The sequence below is a fragment of the Gorilla gorilla genome, chromosome 18, assembly GCF_029281585.2.
Source record: "Gorilla gorilla gorilla isolate KB3781 chromosome 18, NHGRI_mGorGor1-v2.1_pri, whole genome shotgun sequence".
NCBI classification, from domain to species: domain Eukaryota; kingdom Metazoa; phylum Chordata; class Mammalia; order Primates; family Hominidae; genus Gorilla; species Gorilla gorilla.
Window position 1 is genome coordinate 7,311,587 of NC_073242.2, and position 11,064 is coordinate 7,322,650.

The 11,064-nt window shown below is 54.2% G+C and overlaps 1 protein-coding gene across 2 annotated transcripts in view; it reads right to left on the reverse strand.

The window, feature by feature from the left end:
- TRAP1 (TNF receptor associated protein 1) overlaps positions 1 to 11,064 on the reverse strand; it is a 59,595-nt gene that overhangs the window by 7,351 nt on the left and 41,180 nt on the right. For both annotated transcript variants that reach the window (XM_004057095.3, XM_055365140.2), the window contains exons 7-12: positions 10,725 to 10,834; positions 10,016 to 10,089; positions 9,031 to 9,186; positions 7,371 to 7,491; positions 6,389 to 6,458; positions 671 to 818 (exon numbers count right to left, since the gene is read on the reverse strand). In XM_004057095.3, coding sequence (XP_004057143.1) covers positions 671 to 818; positions 6,389 to 6,458; positions 7,371 to 7,491; positions 9,031 to 9,186; positions 10,016 to 10,089; positions 10,725 to 10,834 — 679 coding nt within the window. The remainder of the gene's footprint in view (positions 1 to 670; positions 819 to 6,388; positions 6,459 to 7,370; positions 7,492 to 9,030; positions 9,187 to 10,015; positions 10,090 to 10,724; positions 10,835 to 11,064) is intronic.

Consider the following 11,064-nt stretch of genomic DNA (forward strand, 5'->3'; position numbering starts at 1 on the left):
CAGCACGGGATGGGCTCCTAGGATGAAATGTTCTGGGATTACAGTGGAGGCAGCCACACCACACTGTGAATGCACTAAATGCCACTGAATTGTACATGTTAAAATGTGAATTCTGTGAATTTGATGCTATGTAAATTGTATCTCAATAAAAAATGGACAAAAAATGTTTATGGAACAAATGTTTCGTTTTTCAGCCATCCACTATTGGATTAACTGAACGACTGGCCCCTGTAGGATAGTATTTGGAGACTGATATCCAGTACCTGATGAATAGTCCCTCAACAGACATTGAGACTACCCACTTCCCCACCCACGGGATCGGAGTCCTTGGCTTGTCCCACCTGTCTGTGGCTCCCCAGCCCCCAGCATCCTCTGAGGGGAGACAGTGTGTGCACACCCTCTTCCTGCCACTCCCTGGGCTGCACCTTCAGACAGCAGTGAGGCTGAGCCCTTCAGAGCAGAGCACAGCACTGGCGGGAGGGTCAGGACGTGCCCAGAAGGTGCCAGAGGCCCAGAAGCCTGGCCTTCCATTTCCTGACCCTGGTGGCACCAGCAGCAGCCAGGGTACCCAGCTGCACCGTCGCCACATCAGGGGACACCTCCACCAGCTTCCTCAGCAGCCCCAGGGACAAGGCGGCCCAGAAAAAGGCCTGGAACACAGCTCCTATACCTTGACCTCCTGCTCGGTGGCGGTCACAATGCCCTCCCGCATGAACAGGCCGTAATCTTCAAAAAACTTTGCATATTTCTCAGCATCTTTTTTACTCTGGTCAATGAAGAATTTGATCAGCCTCTGCTGTAAAACGTCCCGGAGTTTCCTACAGAAAAGAAATGCATTTAATACATACAAGCAGCCTCTATGAAATACAAATGGCCAGAGGGTACGAAAAAATGTTCAGCCCCACTAAGAATCAAAGAAGTGAAAACAAGGTACCGTTATTGGCCAAACTGAAAAAGACTGAGCAGAAAGACAGAAACCCTGGGCAGTGGCCGGACAGGAGGCAGCAGGGTGGAGTGCAGACACCCCCTGGAGGCAGTAGGAGAACCGATGCCCCCAGAGACAGATACCCACGCCCGGAAAATGCTTCCAACCTTTGAGCCAGTTGTTCCAATTATAGGAACTGCACCTTAGGAAACATGTGAGCACAGCAAGATTTATGTACCAGGGTTTTCACTGTGGCACATAAAATATAACAATTATGAACAACCTCATGTTCAAGAATATTGGCTAAAATTATGTAATGCTAAATGGCCATTAAAAAACACTGCATCTTTTAATAATCCTCAATGACATGAGAAAGTTAGCTGTGTTCAAAGAAAACCCAGAAAAATCCCAATATGGGTAAATTACAGTACGTCTACAGATACAGGCAAAGAATGCACATTCTACATGTACATAACAATTTTCCATCATTAGGAGCAGCACTGTATATACTATATATGTACACTGTAATTTGGGATTTATACTGAATATATGTATACTCTAATTTTTCAAAATTGGGATTTTAGGGATCAGGATATTTACTGCAGCATTACATAATGGCCTAAAATTAGAAACAACTTTATCACTGGGATTAGGGATATTTTTATTTCCTTCTTAATATTTAGTCTTTCCTTTAAGCAGGTAAATTACAATGTATTTCAATAATCCAGAGCATGGGAACAACACTCTCTCGAGTTCATTTAGAGCCCTTCCTCCCGCACTCCATCCCCAGTGACTCAGTCCTTCAGCCACAGGGCAGAATGGGAGAGGACATGCCTTCATGCCTGGGAGCAGGGGGACAGTAGCCCAGGATGCGGTGCAGAGTCCAGGGAAGGTGTCTATGCAGGGCCATGGTTGGGAAGAGCCTGGTATGGGTGTCAGAGCCCAAGAACCCCAGAGAAGGGTGTCCAGGCTGGGGGCATGACCAGCCCACCATGAAGAGTCAGAGCCCAAGTAGGTGACAGGGACACCCGCAGAAGAGGGCAGTGGCAATGGTAGATTGGTTACATGGAGGGGGATTGGTCAAATGGCTAACCGTGTTAAGAATAATCAACGGGGCATGGTGGCTCCTGCCTGTAATCGTAGCACTTTGGGAGGCTGAGGCGGGCATATCACCAGAGGTCAGGAGTTTGAGACCAGCCTGGTCAACATGGTAAGACCCTGTCTCTACTAAAAATACAAAAAATTGGCAGGGTATGGTGGTGGGTGACTGTAGTCCCAGCTACTTGAAAGGCTGAGGCAGGAGAATCGCTTGAATCCGGGAGGCAGAGGTTTCGGTGAGCCGATACCTCGCCACTGCACTCCAGCCTGAGCAACAGAGTAAGACTCCATCTCAAAAATAAATAAGTAAATAAATAAATGAAAATAAGAAAATTTTATTAATGATAGCAACAGATTATAAACTCTTGAATAAAACAGGAAATCAGCCCATATAAATAAATTATAAATAGTATAAATATAACACATAAATTTTTTTTTTTTTCAATCCGACGAAGCCTTGCTCTTGTCCCCCAGGCTGGAGTGCAGTGGCGTGATCTCGGCTCACTGCAACCTCTGCCTCCCGGGTTCAAGCAATTCTCCTGCCTCAGCCTCCCAAGTAGCTGGGATTACAGGCACCTGCCACCATACCCGGCTGATTTTTTTTTTTTTTTGAGATGAGTCTCGCTCTGTCACCCAGGCTGGAGTGCAGTGGCGTGATTTTGGCGCACTGCAATCTCCACCTCCCAGGTTCAAGCAATTCTCTGCCTCAGCCTCCCGAGTGGCTGGGATTACACCTGCCTGCCACCACGACTGGCTAAATTTTTGTGTTTTTAGTAGAGATGGGGTTTCACCATCTTGGCGGGCTGGTAATTCCTGACCTCGTGATCCACCCGCCTTGGCCTCCCAAAGTGCTGGGATTACAGGCGTGAGCCACTGCGCCCAGCCTAATTTTTCTATTTTTTAAGTAGAGACGGGGTTTTACCATGTTGGCTAGGCTGGTCTCGAACTCCTGACCTCAGGTGATCTGCCTGCCTCGGCCTCCCAAAGTGCTGGGATTACAGGCATGAGCCACCGCGCCCGGCCAACACATAAATATTTTAAGTAAATAAATGAATGTATTGAGAGTTTCATGAAGAATGTGACATTTACATAGCTTCAAAATACCTATAACATCTGTTAATTACAAAGGGAAGGACATCCTTGTTTGTTGGAAATGCACCCCAAAGGCATCGAGAAGGCAACTTCCTCTCACAGGGTTCGAGGAAAAACATGTTCTTGGTACCATGCTTCCAACTTTTAAGCCTGTGATTCTTTCAAAAGCTCTAATTTCGGCTGACTCTTCTGATCGAGATGAATTCTCAGACTGACAATGCAACCTTTGACAACCACAAGCTGGGATGAGGACCCCTGCTCTGCAGCTTCGGGCTCTACCAGTGGGCCAGCATGCCTGCCACAGCCAGGAATGCAGCTCCCTTACTGAGCAGGACCACCCCTCTGTGACTCAGTTTCCACAACTATGAGTGAGGACTCACGGCTCCCCTCACAGGATGAAACAGGTGTTTATGCAGGCTCAGCACAGTTCTCAGTGGAGAAGAAATACTCAGGAAACACATTCAGGATGGGGAGAGGAACGCAGCCGCCTCAGCCCGCAGGGACGCCAGGAGCTCCCTCTCCACAGGGCCTGGCCCGTCTCCACTTGATCCGTGAGCTTCCCAGATGAGGCCAGACGTGTCCTCGGTTCAGTGGATGTCCTTTGCCTTATCCAGCCCAGGGACATTGTGCCTGGAACCTCCCCTCCTGTGGCCACTCCTGGGCAGGGTGATGGGGATGGACAAAGGGTGGGGACACCTCCAGCACCAGCAATAATAATCCAGGAGTCAGCCCCAAGCCCTCTCTTCACTGAAGTGAACTGAAACATTGGGCAGATCACCAGTAACCCACAGGCACACTCGAAGTGCACAGGGTCAGTACACCAAAGAGCACGACTCTAATGACCACAGAACAGTCGCTGCTGTGGGGCGGGGACGCATCCTGCTGAGGTCAGCACAACTGCTGCCCTGTGGTCATGTCAGCAGCAAGGCGGGGTCCTGCTGTCAGAAGCCAGCACGGCTGTGTGGGGAAACAAGGACTGAGGCCCCCTTTTCATTGATTATATAACATCTCTTTAGTCTGCAAGGAAAATACCTTTTATATAGTTAAATCTTCCGACCAAGTAACCCCACCCCTAGTATTCTATCCTAAGGAAATATAGCTGCAGGTAAAGATTTCAGAACAGGCCAGGCGCGGTGGCTCAAACCTGTAATCCCAGAACTTTGGGAGGCCGAGGCAGGCAGATCACAAGGTCAGGAGATCAAGACCATCCCGGCTAACACAGTGAAACCCTGTCTCTACTAAATATACAAAAAATTAGCTGGGCGTGGTGGTGGGCGCCTGTATCCCAGCTACTCGGGAGGCTGAGACAGGAGAATGGCATGAACCCGGGAGGCGGAGCTTGCAGTGAGCCGAGATTGCGCCACTGCACTCCAGCCTGGGCAACAGAGCAAGACTCCGTCTCAAAAAAAACAAACAAAAAAAGATTTCAGAACAAAGATAAACATGTGCACTGCAGTGTCATAACAGCAGAAACACTGAGACAGCCCAGCTGTGCAGCCCCGAGGGACGGGATCAGTAAACTATGGTACATCCCTGTGATGTCCCATCATGTAGCAATTAAAAGTGCTTCCAAAAAACAACATGGGAAGTGCTGCAAATAAACTAGGTAGAAAAAAGCAAACAGTATAAGCAATATGAATTCAATTGCATGAAAAACAAAAACAGGCCGGGCGCGGTGGCTCAAACCCGTAATCCCAGCACTTTGGGAGGCCAAGGCGGGCGGATCACGAGGTCAGGAGATCTAGACCATCCTGGCTAACACGGTGAAACCCTGTCTCTACTAAAAATATAAAAAATTAGCCGGGCGTGGTGGCGGGCGCCTGTAGTCCCAGCTGAGACGGGAGGCTGAGACAGGAGAATGGCGTGAACCTAGGAGGCGGAGGTTGCAGTGAGCCAAGACTGTGCCACTGCACTCCAGCCTGGGCGACAGAGCAAGACTCCGTCTCAAAAAAAAAAAAAAAAAAAAATCTAAGTGGCCAGGTGCAGTGACTCATGCCTGGAATCCCAGCACTTTGGGAGGCTGAGGCCAAAGGATCGCTTGAGCCCAGGAGTTCAAGATCAGCCTGGGCAACATAGTGAGATCCCAACTCTACAAAAAATACAAAAAAATTAGCCAGGCATGGTAGCTCACGCTTGTAGTCCCAGCTACTTGGGAGGCTGAGGTGGAAGGATTGCTTGAGCCCAAGAGGTTGAGGCTGCAGTGAGCTGTGATCACACCACTGCATTCCAACCTGGACAACAAGCAAGACCCTATCAGTCAACCAATAAAACCATCACTGCGGCTTGCTTGGTTGAAAAAAGAAAAAAATCTCCGTGGCTTTCTGCCTCTGAAGGTGAGGCGGGAGGACATCACCGGCAGGCCATGTGACCTTGCAGGGCTGGGAATGGACCCACCAGGCAGGAAACCACACTGCCCACCATCTCCCCAGACCTGCTCCTGCCCGCGGCACAGGACAGAATCTCTGAGGACCAGTGCCTCTCGGTGTGGGCCTCTCGCCATGCCCACAGCGCAGCCCACACACCAACTACCCAGACTCATCCTTTATCCGAGGATCTGCTTCCATTTCAACACTGGAGAGAAACCAGTGGGCAGAGAAACACTGCAGGCACGTGGGGGGCTCCAACAAGGCCCGTTCCATGGCATGCTGCACATGGTGGGCTCTTGAGAGACCTCCAGGGCTCCAAATTCCAGCTGAATCCTCACCCCACAGGCTCCCTCTGAAACCTGCCCTATGTGGCTGCCAATCTACCCCACCCTAAACCGTCAACAGCAGTCATCTCTAGGTGAGAGCACAGGTCACTTGAATGTGCTCTAGTAAGGAAATACTACTTGCATTAGGGGAAAAAAAGCCAGTAAGCGAGGTTTTGAATAAAGACTATTTGGGGAGCCTGGGGCCAGAGTGGGGAAGTCGTAGCTACTGATGGAGAACCTGGAGCCAGCACACTGGAGTCCCCTCCACACAGGGCTGGCCTGCTGCAGGGTTGCAGTCACAACCCTGGGGCACAGGTGGGCAGGTCTGGCTCTGCGGCCCCTCCCCCTATCCAAACTCCAGCCTCAGCCATGACCAGCCACCCCCACCTTCTTCTGGACCACAAGCTTCAGAGGCCAGCCCAGCACCTGGAAGGCTCCTGAGGGCCCCCATGTGCAGGCCGGGCTTCCCCGACCACCTCTGCTCTCAGCTCCATTGGCCACGGCTAGGGCCCTCTGGGGGCAAAGGAGCAGGTAGGGGCCTTGTCCCCAGCAGGGTCCTCTCCCCGCGGCCCGAGGCTCACCTGATGAGTGCGCTCTCCTGCAGCAGCTCCCGGCTGAGGTTCAGGGGAATGTCCTCACTGTCCACCACACCTGGGAGACACAGCAGTCAGCTTCTCCCGGGGCTGCGGCCTCCACACCACCCAACATTCCCCATTAACCTGCCCTTTGTCTTCAGGCCTGGCCTTCAACCCAGCATGTGTGCTAAGAGGGAAGCAGGGAGGCGGCACTGCCAGAGCTTCCTCTACGTCCTGCCACCTCCCAGAACAGTGACCTGGGCTGTGGGTGGCCGGGCCAGCCTCGGGATACACTCAGAAAATGACAGCCTGGGCTTTATGTTAAAAATCATAACTCTGGCTGGGCGCAGTGTCCGATGCCTGTAATCCCAGCACTTTGGGAGGCCGAGGTGGGCGGATCACGAGGTCAGGAGTTCGAGACCAGCCTGGCAATTATGGTGAAACCCCATCTCTACTAAAAATACAAAAATTAGCCGGGTGTGGTGGCAAGCGCCAGTAATCCCAGCTACTCGGGAGGCTAAGGCAGGAGAATCACTTAAGGAGGTTGCAGTGAGCCACGATTGCGCCACCGCACTCCAGCCTGGGTGACAGAGCAAGACTCGTCCCAAAAAAAAAAAAAAAAACTCTATCAGGGATGGTTCGCACCTCTGTGTACCACGGCTTAAATACTGAAGTCTTTCTTAAACTATAATCTCACTCAAACGTAACACAACTCACATATCAATCTGAAACTCAATATCCCTACATATGGAAAGACCTCAATCTGAACACCCCAGTGCTCCCCGCAGATCAGTCATGTGCGTAGGGAGGTGGGGCAGCTCCCGGGGTGTGTAAACGCGATTGACACACAGGCCCACAGGCAGCGCAGGCCGACGGCAGTGCTCTCGCTGCAGAGGGCTGCTGAGAATGGAATCAGCACGATCCCTCACAGATGCAGCGGGCGACACTGGGCCACAGGGGCACTGCTCACGGACTCTGAGCAGCGTACCTCGGATGAAGCGCAGCCACTTGGGCAGGATGTCCGTGGCCTTGGTCTGGATGAGGACTTTGCGGCTGTACAGTGCGACGCTGGAGCCCAGCTCCCGGCTCACATCAAACATGGACGGTTTCTGGGGGTGAGGAGAACACGCCATCATGCAGCACTGACCCTCCCCAGGCAGGGCCTGGCTGGGAGGCGGGGGCAGACGCGATGAATCCAGCGCCCACTCCTGCCTCGCCCTCCCCCAGCGTCTGCTCTGAGTTGAAGCCCAGTGCAGGGGCCCCATGATGCCCCACACTGTGGCTCTGCAGGGGCCGAAGGCCTTCTCTGGCAGCTGCCGCCCTCCGCAGCCCACCCGCTAAGGAGGACACAAGAGAGTGAACCTTGCACGTAACCCTGAACACACCGAACACAGCCAAACCTTGCTACAGGTCAGGGGTCAGCAAAGAGCCCTCCGACCAAATCCAGCTCGCTGCCTACCTCTGTGTAGCCTAAGAGTGGTTTTTACACTTTCAAACAGTTGAGGAAAGATTTCAAAAAGGATGATCTCATGAGACGTGAAGATGAAATTCAAATTTCAGTGTCTCCGCAGCTCATGGGACCCGGCCCTGTGTGCTCAGAGGGCAGCAGGGCAGTGCTGCTTCCTCACCCGGCAGGGTTAGTGGCTACAACAGAGACCGTGCCCGAAAAGCCAGGGCCAGCTCCTGTCTGGCCCTCATGGAACGTGCCTGCCAACACCTGCTCCACACTGGTACTTCCCGAACCGGGACCCCCACCTCATGACAGGGGACCTGGTTAAAATGCGGCGGGTATCTAGTTCAAATGCTGGGAGACCTGGTTAAAATGTGGGGCGACCTGGTTAAAATGCGGGGGATCCGGTTAAAACGCAGGGGGACCTTGTTAAAATGCGGGCAGATCTTATTAAAATGTGGGCTCCCAGGCAGGAGCCCTGGGTGGGGCCTGAGACTCTAACAAGCCCCTGGAGGCCACACCTGGCTGGCTCTTTCCAAGATGGATGCCAGCTGTGCAGGACATTAGGAGAGTTCCAGGCAGACAAGGACAGAAGAGCCTGGGGGCGGGACGGGCTGGCTCTCAGCCCCGAATAGGTCTCCTTACGGCAGGATTTGCGGGAACTTCAATGTGGTAAAGGAAACCAGGGGAGTTGGAGGGTGTGGAGGAAGCACACAGAGAGGCCAACGGAGAGGCAGACCACAGGCCCGTCCCAGAGCGCCTGTCAGGACAGCATCCACTGATCCACAGCAGATGATGTAGGCTCTGAGGGCCCTCCCCAGGCACACCCCAGTCCACAAGCCTCCACGCCAGCCTGCACTGAGATGCCCATCAATCCTTCCCTCGCCATGTGTGACCCCTGAGACAGAGGAAACCTCTGTGGTCACCCACCCAGAGGCATCTGTTCTTTTTTTCTTTTTTTTCAGAGATGGGGTCTCAGTATGTTGGCCAGCCTGGTCTGGAACTCCTGGGCTCAGGTGATCCACCCTCCTCAGCCTCCCAAAGTGCTGGGATAACAGGCGTGAGCCACCACACCCAGCACTACCTATGTTTTTCATGCCCTCACACTGCCATGTTAATCATGTGACATCTGCAGAGCTGATGTCACAGGGGACAACAGAGTCACCCTGAGGGCCGTGGACCTGCCACAGTGCCTCACCATGTCGGGCACGTAGAAGATGCTGCGGATGTTGAGCGGCGCGTCCGTCTTATAGTGCAGGGTGTAGCGGGGCTTGTCGTGAGCCTGCGCGATGTAGCGGTAGAACTCCTCATGTTGCCATTCACCGACGTCCTTGGGGTCCATCATCCAGATGGCCTGGAAACGGAGATCGGCGGGGAGGGCGTCGTGTTCACCACGCACGTCTTCTCCACCACCGTGCAGGCCTGAGCCAGTGCAGCGCCTGTCCCTGGACAGGCTCCTGGGACAGACGGGCGGTGGTCTCAGGTGCAGACACCTCTCCAGCCCCACCACTGGGCTATGCCGGGTAGTGCAGGGGAGACACACAAGGCTCTGGGGCAGGAGCTCCTCAGGACAACATGTCAGGAGGACCAGCCGGGCCCTGAGGGGGCCTGTGGGAGAGGATGACGCTGCCCAGCAGGGGCGAGCTGACGAATACAGTGTGGGCCGTGAGAGCGAGGATGACCCACACTGCACCACAGCTGAGCCGCGAGGGGGAGGTCAGTCACTGAGGACAGCATGCCGCGTGACTCCATCCAGGAGAAACGTCTGGAACACGCAGCACAGTGGACAGAAAGGAGACCGTGGCTGCTGGGGCTGGGGGAGGGGCAGTGGGGAAAGGGCTGCTTTTTGGGGTGATGGGATGTTCTGGAATTGATGCAGGGTGGCTGCACAGCTCTGTGGCTGCACTGAACACCATGGCTGCACACTGATGTGGTGAGCCAGCTGGGATGGGCGTTACGCCTCAGTGAACCCTGACCCCCGACGCCGGCTGCCCGGTGCACAGGGGCAGGGCTGTGTTGGAGCTGGGCCCCTGCCTCATCCCCACACCTAGGTCTCATCTCCACAGAGCAGCTCGCCCTGTGACTCTGGGCCGCATCCCCTGGGCTCATCTCTTCTCCGCTGCCCTGAAACGTACAGGTTTGTCTCCATGTTTGACCAGTCCATAGAGGAACTCAGGGCTCACCTGCAAGGTGTTCATCCGCCTTCCGTTCAAGTACAAAGGGAAGCTGACGAAGTTGCTGTACTTCGTTACCACATCTGGAAGGGACAAAAGAAAAACCACACTGCATCTACAATGCTTGTGGAAACGCAAGCTTTGCAGCAGCTCCAGGATGAGCGCCAGCCTGCTGGGAAGGGTCCTCCATGCTGTGTACACTTCACAGGTACAGAAACAGGGCACAGTGGGGACACCTGCCTCCCCCCAGTCTCACGGGGGCAGCAGCGGAGCCCACGTGAGAACCAGAGCTGTGGAGGCCCTGGCTGCTGCGAGACTGCAATGTCAGCTTGTGGCTGGAACATGGCTTTCTGGGCTGACTCCTGGGGGTACTCAGGGCCTCCCTGAGTGTCCAGCAGGACACAAAGGGAAGGCCACGCCCACATCCTGGGACAGGACTGCGCCAAACCCCCAGGTGCACTAAAGGCCAAGGGCCACGCAGAGGAAGGAGGAGGAGGTCCGCCTCAGCCAGGCCAGCTTCCTCCCAGTCCCAGCAGGAGCTCGATGCTATGCAGCCCTGGCGGGCAGCCCCCCTCCCAGTCCTGCAGCGGCTCAGCCCTTCACGGCTCTGCCTGTGTACCCTTCATGCAGGCAGAACCCGGGAAAATGCCTGCTGACCTGGTGGCCTCCAGGCCACACATGGATCCCAGAGTGAGCCTGGGCCCGGGCTCCCGCTCACCTCGCACCCGGGCCTCACTGGCAAACTCCTTGCAGTCGGATTTCAGGTGGATGATGATTTTTGTCCCGGTTCTAACTCCCGAAGCTTCGGCGATTTCAAACACTCCAGAGCTAAGGCAGGCAAGGAAAGGAAAAGCCAGGTGGATGCGACACTGGGACATACCCTGCATGGGACTCCAGTGGTTCCCGAGGGTTTCACAGGCAGAGCCCAAACCAACACACAACACACCTCAAATGCCCCATTTCTGACCCCAGCGCACCACTCAGGCCATCACATGCCCATCAGGAATGATGAGCCTGTCACAGGCGGCAGAGTTCTCCTGGTTCCCTCGGGCGGGGGG